Genomic DNA, 16,259 nt, shown 5'->3' on the forward strand with positions numbered 1-16,259 from the left:
ATTACCCTCTCGTTTATTCCTCTCCAGTTTTCTCACACCTGTCAATCCTAGCTGGCCCCCAGACCAGGGCGCGGCGGGAACAGGCTCCGCCAGCATCTTCCTTCCCTAACCGTGGTAACCCCGCGCCGTGTCCAACACCGCCTCGTGGTGGTTTACTGCCGGTACCGACCGAGCCCGAGGTGGGGGCGGGTACCGATCAGACAAGGGGGGCCTGGGACACCGCGGGCCGCCTCCGCCACTTGCGGTGCTGCTGGAAGTCACGATCATCATCGTGCCAAGGCGCACACCGGGTGACCCAGGGTCCCGCACAGCTCAGGACCTCCGACCGGCGAACCGCGGGGGCTTTAGGCCGATTCCACTCGGGAAACACAGCCCGGCGCGCACCTGGGGCCCAGCCCGCGCTCGCGTGGCGCAGCGTCCGGCCACACCTCGTGGGAGCGGCCCGCGGCACGCTCAGGGCCCGCCGACCCTAGGGCGGGGCAGGGGGGGGTCGCAGGGTACGAGTTCGTTAGGACAAAAGCGGGGTACGGGCCTGAGGTACAGGCACGGGGACCCCGCGCGGGCGGGGGCTCCAGGCCCGCCGGCGGCAGGTAAGGGGAAGGGGAGGCACATTTGCTGGGACCAGCTCCCGGCGCCGCGGGGCTGGCCTCGGGCTAGGAGGGTGCGCAGCTCCGCTGCCCCCGAGAGGCCCTGGTGGTCCGGGCGGCTCTGGGGAGAAGGAGGGTGTCATTTCGGGTCGGCCAGCAGCGCGATTTAATAGGCTGGAGGCAGGAATAGGAAGACGGCCACCTAAGCCCAACGCAGGGCCGGGGACTGCCAGACGACCCCCATAGGGAACAGGCTGCCGCCATTCCCCTCCCCCCCTCTGGCGGGTAAGGCGAGAACGGTTTGAAGGAAGACGCATGCGCAGGAAACTGAATAATAACTCGCTGAAGCTTGTACAATAATCGCGACAATACGCAGGCGCAAAAAAGCCCGTCGGCTTTGTGCAGGTGGGCGGGGCTGAGCCACAAGCGCTAGGGCGTAACCACCGGCTGGTCCGAGTGGGCCGGCTCTTGACAGTGCGCCTGCGTCGGAGCGCTGTGTGACGCAGGGGGCGGGCAGTGCCTGGCTGCGCGTGCGCAGAGCTTGTTCAAAGGGCCTTATTTAGGTTGCGCAGGCGCCCGCTGGCCATTTCGCTCAGCCACGCAGAAGTCGTGTGATCAGGTGAGTGTTTGTTGCTCGGTGTGAGCCGCCCAATGGCCCCTGAGGATGCCGATTTTGTGAGGATTGCTTGCCCCAGGTCTCTGTAGAGCCTGAGGCGGGGTGGGGGGGACCTTCTCAAGGTACGGGCTGCCGCCTGGGCCGCTAGGGCCCGCAGGCCGCGCCGACTCTATTGTGTGATATGTCGGAGGAGGCGGAGCGGAAGCGCGGCCGCCATTTCCTTGCCTCCACGCTGGCGCCAGGCCTGGCCCCCTGCAGCTTGGTCCTCGGGTAACTAGAGCCCAGGGCGGCTTGGGCGGCCCGTCCACTGGCTTTTAAGAGGGTGTTGGGTGTTGGAGTCGCCGGGGTTGGGACTTGTGCACGGACTTGGTTCTATTGAGGCGCCGTGGACCCGCGGGCTGCCTCGCGGGGGAGGGCAGTTTAATTTGAACAATTTCCAGGTCTGACCCTCATCCCCTCGCTGCAGTCTGCTTCGACGCCAGGATCCACTAAGAGACGATGATGTTGGGTACCGAAGGCGGAGAGGGATTCGTGGTGAAGGTCCGCGGCTTGCCCTGGTCTTGCTCGGCGGACGAAGTGCAGCGCTTTTTTTCTGGTGAGTTTGAAGCGGAGGCGGGAGCTCGCAGTCTGGGCGCGGGGCGGGCGGCGGGCCGGAGAGGGCCGGAGAGGGCCAGGCCCGGCTAAGGGCGCCCCCTGGCGGGGCGCGGGCGCCGGCGCAGCCGTTCCCGCAGGGCTGCTCGCGCCCCGCGTCCGCTGTTACGCAATGGAAACAGCGAAAGCCCCGCCCTCCCGCCTTCTGGGCCCTGTTGGAAGACGGCGGCCTCTCCGGCGGATTTTTTTCCTTTTGTTTTGGTAATCCTCACCCAAGGGTACTTCTTCCATTGATATTTGGAGAGTGGATGGGAAGGAGGGAGGGAGAGAAACATCGATGAGAGAAAGGCATCTATTGATTGCCTCCTGCACGCGCCCCAACTTCGCTGTGGATGGAACCTGCAACTCGGGAATGAACCTTCCGTGCGTGGGCGTCGTTCTAACCACTGAATACATGGGCCAGGGCGGGATTTCTTTTTCCTTTACCTACCTTTAAGCACTAGCCTTTCTGTGATGCCTTCTAAAGGATAAATTGGATTTCCCCCTCAACCCTAAGAAAATGGCTCAGTGGCTGGCTGGGCAAATAGTAATATTTTGAAGACTAAAGTATAACAACTTTACAATTTTGGCATGTCCTTGAAAAGGAGGCATTTTGGTTCCTAGAGTTAAATTGTCACTTTAATTAACGACAGATTTGGCAATTAAGTTCTTCTTTATCTAGTTCTTGATCTGGCTCATTTCACAGTTGAGGACACTGAAGCCCAGGCAAGTTCAGTTGCCTACTAATTTTTCCCCAAGTAATGTAGGTTTCCTGTATAATTTCTGCCAAAATATCCTTGTTCCCATTAGTGTAAGAGTAGACTGATACAAATTGATTTGGAAGAATTCTACAGGTTTTGGAAGGACACTTGTAGTATTGACTAACTATCTGAATTCAGTGTTGGTAACGGAAAGCGACCTGTAATACAAGAACCAAGTACACTGGAAGCCACCTTGCAGTGGGCAAGACTGGTTTTAGCTTCAGCTGTTCAACTTGGAGCATTTTAGCTTTGTAACATTGATCCCCTTTCAGGTGAGTATTGGCCCTGCAATTTGGATTGTAATGTCACTGCTAGTAAGGTAAAATGATCGAAGGTCCCAGAGCAAAAGTTGAGACAAATATATTCAGGAGATGCATTAAAATAATAAGGTTCAGAATTAACTTACTGAGAAGTTACAAATGATGTTAATGGAGACAGTTGGGGAGTAAGTACTTGGAGATTTTTGTCAAGAAACTTTGAATATTGGCTTTTATTGATGGCTTGAGAATAAAGTCTGATCTGGAGGGGATAACTGCTTAATTACCTCGAAGAGACTCTAGGAGTATCTTGGTCATTTTAGGCTTTGCATGCAATCTACTTTGTTGAGGGGGCATGATAGGCATTTCATCAGTATCACCCAGAGGTGATTTTAAATTTTAAATTCTGTATTAACGGTTGTTTTCTTTCCAGACTGCAAAATTCAAAATGGGGCTCAAGGTATACGTTTCATCTACACCAGAGAAGGCAGACCGAGTGGCGAGGCTTTTGTTGAACTTGAATCAGAAGATGAAGTCAAATTGGCCCTGAAAAAAGACAGAGAAACTATGGGACACAGATATGTTGAAGGTTTGATTTATGTTGCCCTAGTAACAGTAAATAAGCATTAAACAGAGACCTATTTTATCCCTCCTGAATTTTAGGTATTTGACCGCATGGAAATGGTCACCTAAGGGTTTGTGGCAGCTCTTCCTAGATTATCTAAAGACCTAGGAAGTCTGAACTTTGTTCTCTAACTTTCCAAAATTGACTAATTCTAAGCACCTCTTTCAGTATTCAAGTCAAACAACGTTGAAATGGATTGGGTGTTGAAGCATACTGGTCCAAATAGTCCTGACACGGCCAATGATGGCTTTGTACGGCTTAGAGGACTCCCCTTTGGATGTAGCAAGGAAGAAATTGTTCAGTTCTTCTCAGGTATGTAGTCGTGTTTGTTGCTGAGCAGTGAGTTTTGGCTAGCTCCTGGCAACATGATTTAATAGACCTTAAAGTTGAGCAACTTAGATACTTAAACAGGTTGTGAGTATATGCAGATGAATTAATGTTTTCTTCCTGGAGACCTTCATATAATTTAGACCCATCTTAATGGTGGAAATTTTGTATTTTGAAAATGCTAACTTGCCTATATTTAGTATTGTAGTTCAGAGTAGATCTTTAGGATTGTCCTCAACAGCTTTAACTACTTTCCTCACAATGCTGTGCAGCAGAGTACTTCACGTTACAGGTAAGATCCCTAAACATTAGGTTAGTGTGAGATAGGTGGTTGTGATTTACGGCAGGTGTATATATTGTAAGACACGTTGGGTCTTGGGACCAGAAATATCTTTTAATGGTCTAATTCTCTTTATGCAGAAAAACTGGTTTAGCCAGGAAATTCTAAATTTGCTAAAAGTCAAAGAATATTTGAATGTATAGTCTTAATATCTGAAATACAGAGAATGTTTTAAAGTTGTTCTGGGCCTAAATAGTATTTGAATGTTTTTATGCTGAAGAGCTGATAAAATTGCATGTTTAGTAGAATGTTTGATCCTATATCTAAAATACTATTAATTGATATTCATGATGTCATAAACTGGAATTAAGAACAAGAAATCCTCTCATGATTTAGGGTAGTATAAATTAAAATCCTGACTGTTAGATATGTGTCAAGTCCTAATATTTTGCCAGAATTTTTGAGATCAAGTCTGTTTTTATTGTTTTATCTAAATTGGTGAGAATTTAATGCTGTCAACTGTCAACGTTAAATATGAACATAATTTCATATCTTCTAGGAAAGTGCTTTAAGCCCTTTTTGTAAGCTTGGGAATGTATCCACGGAAAGGATTTTTCATAGACGGAATTTCCAGAAGTGAATCATACTACTGTTAGAACATAAAAGTGCATGATTGTTCTGTCTAGATCAGTTTATTTGTTTGCTGAAAGTTTAGATTGTATGTTTGTCAATGATATACTTAAGCAATGTTTCAATTTGTATATAAAATGTTTAAATGTGTAAATTTTTTTTAACTTGAAGTTCCACTAACGTAAAACATTGAACTATAAAAATGAGGTAGCAGGTGTTTCTTGAATTTAGTAAAACTGTTGTATTTGTTTGAAACTATTAAATTATTGTGTAATTGTCAACTTGAGTAGATAAGAGTGTTTTTAATTTGTTGAATTCTTAATTCATCCTGTGCTCAGCAAGTTTTTTCTTTGTGCCATGGGTGTGTTAAGAATTGTTATACTTAGCCATAATGGAACTTCATATTACTGCAATGCATATTTAAAGAGTACTTGTTGAAAGCATACCGTTCACCTAAAGTTAAAATTCTGGTTTATTTAAAGCTATAAGAAGAATCATTTCTGGGCTTGTGATGTTAATATTGCCCCCCTACTGGGGTTATTTGTCCTTGGGTTGAAGGGTTGGAAATCGTGCCAAATGGGATAACATTGCCGGTGGACTTCCAGGGGAGGAGTACGGGGGAGGCCTTCGTGCAGTTTGCTTCACAGGAAATAGCTGAAAAGGCTCTAAAGAAACACAAGGAAAGAATAGGGCACAGGTGGGGATGGATGGTTGGTTGGATTTGTCACTTTTCTTATGGTAAAACATTAAATCCATATTCTCTCTGCTTAGGAATAATAAATCTATTTCCTAGTCCCAATTAATTGATGTTTGGCCACAGTTTTCAAACTTTACACTATGCCCAAGTCCCATAATGCATTCAGATTAAATTTTAGATTTTAAAATTAGAACTTCTCAGTTAATTTGGTCTACTTTATAATTTTGTAAGGTATCTATTTAACCCCAATCAATTGAGTTGAGAGACTATGGCTTTTAAAAAAAATGTAATGCAAACCTGACTTTAGCTGTAACACACCCACATAGTAAATTAATATTACCATAAGAAAATGTGATACTTTCTGATCTTGTTTTTAAAGTTGAAATGCAACAAACTTTCTTGCTGTATAAATATTCTGCATATGTATTAATAAGCATAGCTTTCAAGAAATTGTCACAAAAGGTTTTATTCTCTTCGCTTGTGACTATTTTTCATTGAAGCATGCGCTTACCTATGCTGATTCCTACTAAAAGCATAGGCTGGGGTATTTATTGGCGAAAGAAAATGTGTAGTGTGGGCTAGACTGTTGGTGGAGGCTGGCTTTCTAGCCCACTTGCTATACGTGCTGCCAAAGGATTTAAGACATGAAATGTTGAAAGTTGAGTGGAATCTTTTCCCTCCTAAGACATTTATTTATACTACTCCTCTCCACCCCTAACGGTGGGCTTCTCTGCTTTAGAGGAGTGAGTTTTCTATAAAGTTTACATGAAATAATCTTACAATTGAGTGAATTTCTGGTCATTGCCGATGCAAGTATAAGAAATCTGGCTTTAAATATTAGTCAGTTTCATGGCTATGACTACATTGTTTTCTTGTGTAACTAAATACCTGTATGACATGAACTAATTTTTCCTCTCCCCTCCCCATTCCCTTCTTCCTGGACAATGCTTTAGGTATATCGAAATTTTTAAGAGCAGTCGAGCAGAAGTCAGAACTCACTATGACCCACCACGAAAGCTTATGGCCATGCAGCGGCCAGGTCCCTATGACAGACCTGGGGCCGGCAGAGGGTATAACAGCATTGGCAGGGGAGCTGGCTTTGAAAGGATGAGGCGTGGAGCTTATGGTGGAGGTATGTGAGAAGATGCAGGTGTGAGGAGGGTGGTTCTTGTGTGTTTTCATTTGAGTGATTGTACTTTTTGTCTTTTAGGTTATGGAGGCTATGATGATTATAATGGCTATAATGATGGCTATGGTTTTGGGTCAGATAGATTTGGAAGAGGTAAGGTAAGAATTGAATTTCTCAACCAAAGGCTACTTACACTCTGTCCATCTAGACCTCAATTACTGTTTTTCAGGAATGTCTGACCACAGATATGGGGATGGTGGCTCTACTTTCCAGAGCACAACTGGACACTGTGTACACATGCGGGGATTACCTTACAGAGCTACGGAGAATGACATTTATAATGTAAGTGTAAGATGAATTCATAAGTCAGCTATTGCAGTAGAGCATTAAAAACCTGGGGTCTTAAATTCTGCCTAAGTGAAACGGGATGTTACAAATTTTTCGTAACATTAGAAAGTTGACTTGATTCTCTGAAATACCTTGTATTTAGTTTTTTTCACCGCTCAACCCTGTGAGAGTACATATTGAAATCGGTCCTGATGGCAGAGTAACTGGTGAAGCAGATGTCGAGTTTGCAACTCATGAAGATGCTGTGGCAGCTATGTCGAAAGACAAAGCAAATATGCGTAAGTGTGATTTAACTGTCTTGGGTAGTCTTGACAAGTGGTTGTGTGACTGACATGCTAGAGGAATAGAATAGAAAGGATGTATAAGAAATTGGTTTGCTAATGATAGGTTAGCTCTTTGGGGATGTGTTAAAAAATTTGTGGGTTTTAAAAATTATTGTGACAAAGGATCAGTGGTATAAACACTGACTTGAAGTATATCCAATAGACTTAAGGCAATTCAGGTGAACATTTAAGATAAAAGGCTAGTTTTGGAAAGCTGCATAATTTAAGTTACTGAGGAGCAGCTAGAATTTTTTTATACTAGAATATATTTGAAGTTCTAATCTTCCTTGTTTAAGAACTTAGTATTCTTTCACCAACAAACATTTTCAATTTCTTTTCTTCTCATTTCAGAACACAGATATGTAGAACTCTTCTTGAATTCTACAGCAGGAGCAAGCGGTGGTGCTTACGGTAGCCAAATGCTAGGAGGCATGGGTTTGTGTAAATATCGCTTTAGTGTCTTTTTTTTAAAGCTAACCGTGTATGCCTTTTCTCTCATTTCAGAACACAGATATGTAGAACTCTTCTTGAATTCTACAGCAGGAGCAAGCGGTGGTGCTTATGGTAGCCAAATGATGGGAGGCATGGGCTTGTGTAAATATCGTTAGTTTTTTTAAAAACCAAAACGTTTATATCTGTATAAGTCAATTATATAAGTTAATTTATATTTCATGAGTTTATTAGCATATTAAGTTAGGCAAAGGAAAAAGTTTTTATTTGAATTTTGGGTCTGACTTAAATCCTTCCGTTATAAAACTATTTAGAATAGATAACTAATTTTAAATATTTTGTGGGGGGCATTAAAGAAACAAGTGGAATTGTCTATATTAGTATAAATCTAAAGTGAATGACAGCAAAAAGCACAGGATCAAAATTACTTAGATTTTTGGACATAATTTGTTGGGCATAATTAGGTGTTCAGTAATACCTGTATAATGACATAGCCTTACTATATCAAGTTATGGGGACCAACCCTACTAATTTCAGTTATAAATAGTTTCAAAAGGTTTTCTCAAAATGCCTCTATGGAATCATGTGGATTTAGTCCTGCTGATGTGTATGCTTTTGGCTAGTTGGTTTATAAATGTTTGACTAGTTCAAATGATAGAAAGGTAGTCTGTTCATAGAAAATAGGCAAAGGGTTACAGTAATGTAAGATCAAGACTCGAAATCATAGATTTAGTTACAAGCCCGGTACCACCAGGTACCACATTACATAGGGAACAAGGTTCTAATGGTCTCTTCACTTAACAGCAAACCAGTCCAGTTATGGTGGCCCAACCAGCCAGCAGCTGAGTGGTGGTTACGGAGGTGGCTATGGCGGCCAGAGCAGCATGAGTGGATATGGTAAGTGTGTTTTTTAATATACTTGCAGTAAGTTTAGGTAGGTTTCTTTAGTTGGGGGAATATGCAGGCTCCTTTTTTTGGTGAAATTGGGTTATTAAATATATGCTTTTGATCCTGTTAAAAGTTTTTAATAAGTTTTAATTTACAGACCCAATTATGGGGTGGAGGGGGGAGTGTTCTATAAATTAAATGTGCAGCTTGGAATAATGTAGTCAGAAAACATCTGCCTCCATGTATTAAATAAAATAAATAGTTCACTTTTTCTGTCTTTTGGTTAGCATATTAAATTCATTTTAGATGGAGGGAGAATTGAAAATAGTAAAATGGGGGTTGGGTTCAGGACCGTATTTACTAGTCAGTTAACCTAGGATTGGTTTTATTTTTTTCAATTGGTCTAAAGAATGGTGATTTTGGTATTATAGTCTTACCCTACAAAATCCTTTTGCAGACCAAGTTTTACAGGAAAACTCCAGTGATTTTCAATCAAACATTGCATAGGTAAATATTTTCTCAAAAAATATAATTTAAATTCCCAATAGCAAATACTGATATGTTGTGCTAATACTTTTTCTATAGCAGTCAATGGCTCTGATTTAACTCCATGGAGGCTGCCATTTTGGGCACAGTGAGTTGCCTTTAGTCCCACTGTCTCACTCCTGCCCGCCATGAATAGGAAAAGCAAGACTGCCCCTGTGCTCCCTATTCATATACGCCATTCGATGGACACATTGTTGTTTTTGGTAAAATTTTTAAAAATGCCTTGTTTAGTTTTAGAAACGAAGTAATTTTGCAATTTTTGAAAAACACTAGTTTTCCTTTAAACTTAATTTTCCATGTTGATCCTGAAGCACCTGCTTTTTAAATGGTAGCACGAGAGTCTGGCAAGATTTTGGTACTGCAGAGAAAAGGGTTAATGAGACTTGTTTGGAGTCGGGAGTCCCTTTTCCCAAACATGCTTCTCGCCACTTGGACAGCAGCCATTTGTACTCAGTATTCTTTTAAAACTTTTTCCTGGAATGCGATATTTTACTTGACTGATAATGTGGTACTTCTCCTGACTTGTCAAATTGATCTCTTTGCAGGCAGCCAAGGAGCAGTGAACAGCAGCTACTACAGTAGTGGAAGCCGTGCATCTGTGGGAGTGAACGGAATGGGAGGGGTGTCTAGCATGTCTAGTATGAGTGGTGGATGGGGAATGTAATTGATCCTTATCACTGACTCTTGGTCAACGTTATTTTAAAGAAGAAAAAAACAAAACTTAACAGTTTTGCAATACCAGCTTGTGATTTATGCTTACTCTAAGTGGAAATCAGGATTGAATTAAAGACTTAAAGGTTCATTATTTTTGAACACAAATATTCATCTAGGATGTAACAACTAAGTTGAGTAAACTATAACTGTTAAACAATTTTTAGCTTTTCTCAAGTTAGTTCTCTTGTAGGATGTACTTAAGCAGTAAGTATATTTAGGTTAAAAAGTTGAATTATGTTAAATGTTGCTCTTACACCACATCACATCGAACACTTTGTGGAAGCATGTTGAAAAACATGCTTTTTTTGTAAAACTCAATATAGGAGCTGTGTCTACGATTAAAAGTGAAACATTTGGCATGTTTGTTAATTCTAGTTTCATTTAATAACTTCCAAGGCATGTAAGTTTAAGCTTTTTTTAAGTTAATGGGGAAATTTTGAGACGCAATACCAATACTTTAGGATTTTGGTCTTGGTGTTTGTATGAAATTCCGAGGCCTTGATTTAAATCTTTCATTGTATTGTGATTTCCTTTTAGGTGTATTGCGCTAAGTGAAACTTGTCCAATAAATTTTCCTTTTAAAAACTGCACTTTGTCTTGTCTGTGCTTCAGTGTCATGTGGACTGTTTCTTGGTGCTCTATTCCTGCCTGGGCGTAGGTGACAGTGGCCCCTATCTCTGGCTGTGACAGAGGCTCACCAGTTGAGGCTGTTGTGTAGGTGTCTTCAGACTTCCCTCCAGTACAAGGTAATCATGGCTTTGGGGCCCGTGTGGATGGGCTGTGTGTTTGTGTACTGCCTTTGACTTGCTAAGCACTTGCACAAAGCAGAGGCAGAAGTGTCCTCACTGCATGCTGCATGTCCACAGAGGCCTTCGGGCATGGCTGAGGAAGCACTACAGGCAAAGGGTGGCTGGCGCGGTCCTTCACAATTGGATGGCATCTTTTCGAGTTTATTTTATATGGATTTTAGAGGAAGGGAGAGAAAAACATTGATTTGTTCCACTAATTTTTGTGTTCATTGGTTGATTCTTGTACCCTGCCCAGGGACTGAACCTGCAAACCTTGGTGTGTATCAGGACGACACTTAAACCAGCTAAGCTACCCCACCAGGGTTCCTTAGAGTTTTTTGTTAATCATTACCCAAGGATATTTGTTTTTAGTGGGGGGGAGAGAAAGACAGAAACATTGATGTGAGAGAAACATTGGTTGCCTCCTGCATGACCCCTGACCAGGGCCTGGGCCAGGGAGGAGCCTGCAGCTTTGGCCGGAATCTAACCCCGGAAATCTGGTCTGTAAGGCCAGTGCTCTAACCTCTGAGCCAAACTGGCTAGGGCTGAGTTTTTATATGAAGTGCCCCTTTGCCCCAAACTAGAACAATATTTGTTTAGAAAATTCCAGAGGTAAAATAAGCTGTAGAAGAAAAGGGGTTTAGGAACCTTGGAGCTTGGGAGTGAGGAAGGTAATGGGTAAGTGCCTGGGGGGAGGGGAAAGAGGTGCAAGTGTGCTCCTAGGAGGGAGAACTCCAGTTTTCTTTTTCCAAATTGAGGTTTTAATTGTTTTTGCCTCATTCCTAAAGATCCAAGACCACTTAATAAGCATGTCAAACTCCAAGGCTAATACAGGCCAAGTAAGGTTTAAGTCTATGTGGGCCACAAAAAAACCCCAAAAGCTTCCATTTTCATAGAAACGTCGGTTTATTTCAATAGAGACATGCTGAATACAAAGGGCTGAAATAAGTGAGTAATCATTAATATAAAATAATAGAACATTTTAATATTTTTTCTTAAACATTACCAGGCACTGAATAACTGCACAGATTAATAAGCATAATGCAAATCTATTTTTCTTGTTCTCCAAAAGCAAAATATTTCCTGTTGGGCACACCAAATTAGTACAAGACTAATGATGTGGCAATCAGCTGCTAAAGTATTCACTGCTAGTATTAGTGGCGAGAAATGGTGTGCCTGTGCGTAAGGGAAATGAATGCAACACGATTATAGTGATCAGTCAGTGAGCATTGTAGTTTGTTTTTAATAATTATAACAGGATATTGTAAAAGTTATGACATTTTTTTATTAGAACATTTCTTACCATTATATTGGCTGGGCCACTAAAATATTCATTGTGGGCTGTGAGTTTGACATGCTTGACTTAAGAGCAAAATTCATTTCCTTTAAAGCTCTTGAGGGAAAAGACCACATACTGTTTTCTTTAAATTGATTTCAGAGAGGAAGGGAGAGGGAGATAGAAACATCAATGAGAGAGAATCATTGAACCGCTGCCTCCTGCACACCCCCTACTGGGGATGGAGCCCGCAACTTGCGTGTGTGCCCTTGAATCAAACCCAGGACCAAGGCTCTATCCACTGAGCCAAACCAGCGAGGGCCAGACCACATACTTCTGAAAGTAAGTCAGTATTTAAAGTCTGGTAGATTGTAGATTGGGGCTAAAATTTTATATTTGCTAGCATATCACAATACTCTGCATTAGGAATTTAAAGTGTAGGCTGCAGTTGGGAAACTACCACTCATTCACCGTCCCTCTAGTAATTTTCATCTAATGGCATACAAACTACTAAAATCTGCGGTACACCAAAGAATAGTTTTGTGTGTGTGTGTTGTTTTTTTTTTTTTTTGCCAATCTGATAAAATAGGTATGATTTTGACAGGTTTACAAAACAAAACACTACTTCTTGCCTACTATTTTTGCTCTAGAGTGACTAAACAATCAGTTGCCTATCTATAATAATAAAAGGGTGATATGCTAATTAGATTGGACGTCTTCCCAATGAAGCTGGGGCTGGAGGGAAGCCAGCCCCAGTCCTGGGTGCCTGTGGGCAGCCGGGCAAAGGCAGGCAGGCCTACTCTTGCACGAATTTCGTGCATCGGGCATAAGTACTAGAGGCTCCCTTGCAGCCATAGTGGCTGCTTCCATCCCACAGCTGCAGCCCCAGCTCTGTCTGGAAGGACGTCCTAATTAGCATATTATGCTTTTATTATAGATTTCTGGTACCAAGAATTGACCAATTATATGGCCTATATATTATAGTTCAAGATGGCATTTACACCAGATGGCTGTTGTGTTGGCTGTTGTCATTTTTTAAATTTGATAGTCTAAGGCAGTGGTCGGCAAACTCATTAGTCAACAGAGCCAAATATCAACAGTACAACAATTGAAATTTCTTTTGAGAGCCAAATTTTTTAAACTTAAGCTTCTAATGCCACTTCTTCAAAATAGACTCGCCCAGGCCGTGGTATTTTGTGGAAGAGCCACACTCAAGGGGCCAAAGAGCATGTGGCTCGTGAGCTGCAGTTTGCCGACCACTGGTCTAAGGGAAGAGAGGTCAGTGCTCTTGACTAAAATAGTCCGGTATTGCATGTTTTAAAAATTCTTGCAGCTCACCAGTTGGAAGTTGCTGCTTGCTCCAGACTCAGTTGTATTGATTAGCTGTAAAGGCTTGTACTGTTGGGAGCCTGGTGTGTACATTTTGCTCTGACAAGGGCTGAAGATTTTCTCCTTTATTCCTGGGTGAGATTAGTGGGGTGGGCCTACTCAATTCTAAGTCTGTAGGTGGCAGCATTGCACAAAGATGTGCGTGGGGCCCTGTAGACCCCCCTGGCCTGCTGTATGCTCTCTGCTGACTATTGGTGCTGCTCTACACTGTCAGGAAAGGGCTATGAACACACAGGTGTTGCACTTGGAATGTATCATGTCGCTTGTCCAGCAGGTTTAGAGATGATTAATTTTCAATGTGAGCACTGGTGATCAGCTAAACCTAGTATTGGCTGAGTTATTAAGTGTGTGTGGATTGGAGATCCCTGGTATTGAGAAGGCTCAAGGAGGGTTCCATCTTGAGTTCTTCAGTTAATTTTACATAAAGAACATTTTCGTTGAAAACATTGAGGAAGGGAAAGAAGTAGAAACGTGGAGTAAAGCTAATGAGTAAGAACGTTCTGGTTCTTAGGAATCTTAGCTTCCGTGGGCCAGCATCCTGGAGCTTGTTGGGAATGACCAGAACCTCCAGACATTGTCTGCATTGAACACAAATCTCCACGCTGCCTTAGGGCGTCTGTCACTGCCCAGGTTAGGAGAAGGCTGCCAGACCAGAGGGTCCCAAAGTTCAGGTGTATAACTGATGTCTGAGTGAAAAATTTTCCATGCAGCTAAATATTGGTAACTGGCCCCAGGATTCTTTGTGAATAATGCTTGAACATTTGTTGCTTGGGGGTTAGGAGGGGGATGAGGTTGGAGAAGAAAATAGGTGTGATTAAGGGAAGAGCACTAAGTGGCACAGTGGTGGGCATGTCATGTACTTACTGAGCCTTCGGAATGGTACATTAGTGGGGAGGTATTAGCCTGCTACCTTTTGTGTGTGCAGATGAGAGCTAAGGCTCAGAAGTGAAGTGACTTGCCTAAGGTCTCCAGCAAGCTGGAGTACAAATGGGGTGCACTGAAGACAAGGTACATACATCTAAGGCCAGACCAGTTCGAGGTAGCAGTATGTAAATGTTTGGGGAAGAGTGAATATTTAAAAAGCTCAGGGTAAGGTGTGAAAACCTGCAGCTTGGATAAAACATGGTTTTGGAGGCTGGCTGCACTGAATGCTGGTATCTAACCTCACGGAGCCTCTGTTTTCCATCCATAACATAAAGGTGTACTTAAGGGAGTAGCTGGGAACCTTGAGCTAGGCTGTGGAGAGCCCTCCTGAGAAGGAAGAGTCAGGGCCTCCAATAGGGGCTGGCCAGCTGGGAGCAGTCCAGGACTGGTGGGAGGTACAGACGGGCAATGAGGAGGATGAATCCGAGGGGCAGTAAGGTGAGTGCACTGAGGGTGGAGAAGGCTGAAGCCCAGTCCACAAATGGACTGACTTGAGGCCACTGACTGGGGGAGGGAGGTGAGCATGTGCTCTGAGCCAGTTTTCACAGCCCACAGCTAACACCTGTCCTGACGGTGCTTCTGAAAGGCAAACCCCAAGGTGCTTCCCCACAGGTGTGTCCATCTGTCCTGAGCTTTGGCGACAGGTCACTTCCCATACCACCAACGGACTTAATGGCCCAAGTTGTCCTTGGCTCACCTGGGTGCAGAGCACAGCCTATACTCCAGAACCCAGCAGGCTTCGCCCCAAACACAGCCCCCAAAGGGCCTCTTGTCCCGAAATGGAGCCCGTCTGAGGTGTCTTCAGAAGCTAACTCAGGTTGACACAAGCTCCTTTATTTTCTGCACTAGAGAGAGAGGATTTACAAGGGTGTGAAAGGGCCCGTTTCTTGACTCCAGCAGGGAAGGCACACAGGGCAGTCGGGAGGGTGGGGGGGAGAGAGGAACCGATTACTCACTATACTCACTACAGTAGTACAACTGCTGCAAGAGAGGTTAGTTCTGTAAAAAGTGAAAATGACAGTATCAAAACCATGAAGTTATTCTGACCCTAAACCGTGATGCAGCCAAGTGAGAAGGAAGTTTCAACCCAGAGTTCATTTCACTCAAAGTGCTGGCCGCCGACCCCGGACTGGTCTTTTCTTAGCTTCTCTTGGGAAACAAGCTTCCTCCGCGAACCCCTGCAGGTGGGCGCTGTCCGGAGGCCTCAGGAGCCTGTGGAGGAGGAGCAGCGCTGCAGGAGCAGGGTGTGGCAGCTGTCACACACGCGCACGGGCTTGGGGTAGGAGGGCAGGGCCAGCTCGTTACTGGAGCACGTGTTGCAGAAGATGTGGCCGCAGTTGCGGCAGTGGTGCTGGAGGACGGAAGAGGCAGTTACGGGACACGCTGTGCTCCCTGGCCCACACACCCAGTTTAGACTTGCAGCCTTTCAGAGTTCATCGACTACCTCCAGGTCCCTCCCCCAGACTTGCCAATTTGGAAGGGCTTCCTCTAGACAGGGGTGGGGAACCTTTTAGCTATTTAAAACAAAATTTAAGGGTCATACAAAATTATCAACTTAAAAACGAGCCTGCTATATTTGGTCAAACGTGTAATTAACTCACCCCTAATGCCCTGGCAGGGCCAGGCCACACTCCCCACCCCTGCTCTAGACCTTTACTTCTCCACGGAGTGTGGGTGGAGTGGTGTGCACTAGTAGGACTAAGGTTCTTTTTCTTTAAAATGTGTTTGACTGGACTTGGGCCCGGGTCATCCAGTGACGGCTGTTTGTGGCTACTTTACTGGTCCCTGCGGGGGGCGGGGGAGGGTGTCTTTGTAAGCTGAGCTGCCACAAATGTTGGACGGGCACACAGCAGACGCCAGGACCTGTGTGGCCTCTGCTCCTCTGGGCTGCCACTGGCCCACGCCCCTCAGGCTGGAAGCTGGACTTGGACGGGTGTAGGGAGAGGCAGGCCTGTGGAGGCCCCCCCGCTAGCAGGCCTTGAACGGCTGGTCTCAAAGGCGGCCTCGCCTGGGCTGCTGCTGGTTAGAATGTGGAAGATTTGCTTTTCTCCACAGAGAGGGTTTTCATGGGACA

General features: G+C 44.3%; 2 protein-coding genes across 14 annotated transcripts in view; one reads left to right on the forward strand and one right to left on the reverse strand.

Annotated features, from left to right (window-relative positions):
* Positions 1-519: 519 nt before the first annotated feature.
* On the forward strand, positions 520-10,398 carry HNRNPH1 (heterogeneous nuclear ribonucleoprotein H1). Of its 12 annotated transcripts, none has more exons than XM_028135407.2 (14): positions 1,128-1,206; positions 1,670-1,798; positions 3,285-3,440; positions 3,645-3,788; positions 5,272-5,410; positions 6,364-6,542; positions 6,621-6,692; positions 6,748-6,881; positions 7,030-7,165; positions 7,562-7,621; positions 7,715-7,774; positions 8,465-8,557; positions 9,006-9,055; positions 9,640-9,725. In XM_028135407.2, exons 2-13 carry the CDS (start codon positions 1,702-1,704, stop codon positions 9,053-9,055), a joined length of 1,320 nt encoding a protein of 439 aa, XP_027991208.1. In that variant the 5' UTR covers positions 1,128-1,206; positions 1,670-1,701; the 3' UTR covers positions 9,640-9,725. The 12 variants fall into 12 exon arrangements, with proteins under 12 accessions (XP_054573101.1, XP_027991208.1, XP_054573104.1 ...); XM_054717129.1 differs by having other exon boundaries at positions 6,769-6,881; positions 7,715-7,804; XM_008158678.3 differs by having other exon boundaries at positions 1,129-1,206; positions 7,715-7,804.
* A 1,423-nt stretch (positions 10,399-11,821) lies between these two features.
* RUFY1 (RUN and FYVE domain containing 1) overlaps positions 11,822-16,259 on the reverse strand; it is a 62,509-nt gene continuing 58,071 nt past the window's right edge. For both annotated transcript variants that reach the window (XM_054717124.1, XM_054717123.1), the window contains one exon: positions 11,822-15,536. In XM_054717124.1, coding sequence (XP_054573099.1) covers positions 15,390-15,536 — 147 coding nt within the window. In that variant the 3' untranslated portion in view covers positions 11,822-15,389. The remainder of the gene's footprint in view (positions 15,537-16,259) is intronic.

Source organism: Eptesicus fuscus, chromosome 6, assembly GCF_027574615.1.
Source record: "Eptesicus fuscus isolate TK198812 chromosome 6, DD_ASM_mEF_20220401, whole genome shotgun sequence".
NCBI classification, from domain to species: Eukaryota; Metazoa; Chordata; class Mammalia; order Chiroptera; family Vespertilionidae; genus Eptesicus; species Eptesicus fuscus.

Excerpts from the sequence above, each read along its gene's own strand:
- HNRNPH1 (XM_054717126.1), top strand. The coding sequence starts at position 1,702 with ATGATGTTGGGTACCGAAGGCGGAGAGGGATTCGTGGTGAAGGTCCGC. Across the intron at positions 6,693-6,747 it reads GTCAGATAGATTTGGAAGAG|ACCTCAATTACTGTTTTTCA; the intron begins GTAAGGTAAGAA and ends CTGTCCATCTAG. Across the intron at positions 7,805-8,464 it reads GATGGGAGGCATGGGCTTGT|CAAACCAGTCCAGTTATGGT; the intron begins GTAAATATCGTT and ends TTCACTTAACAG.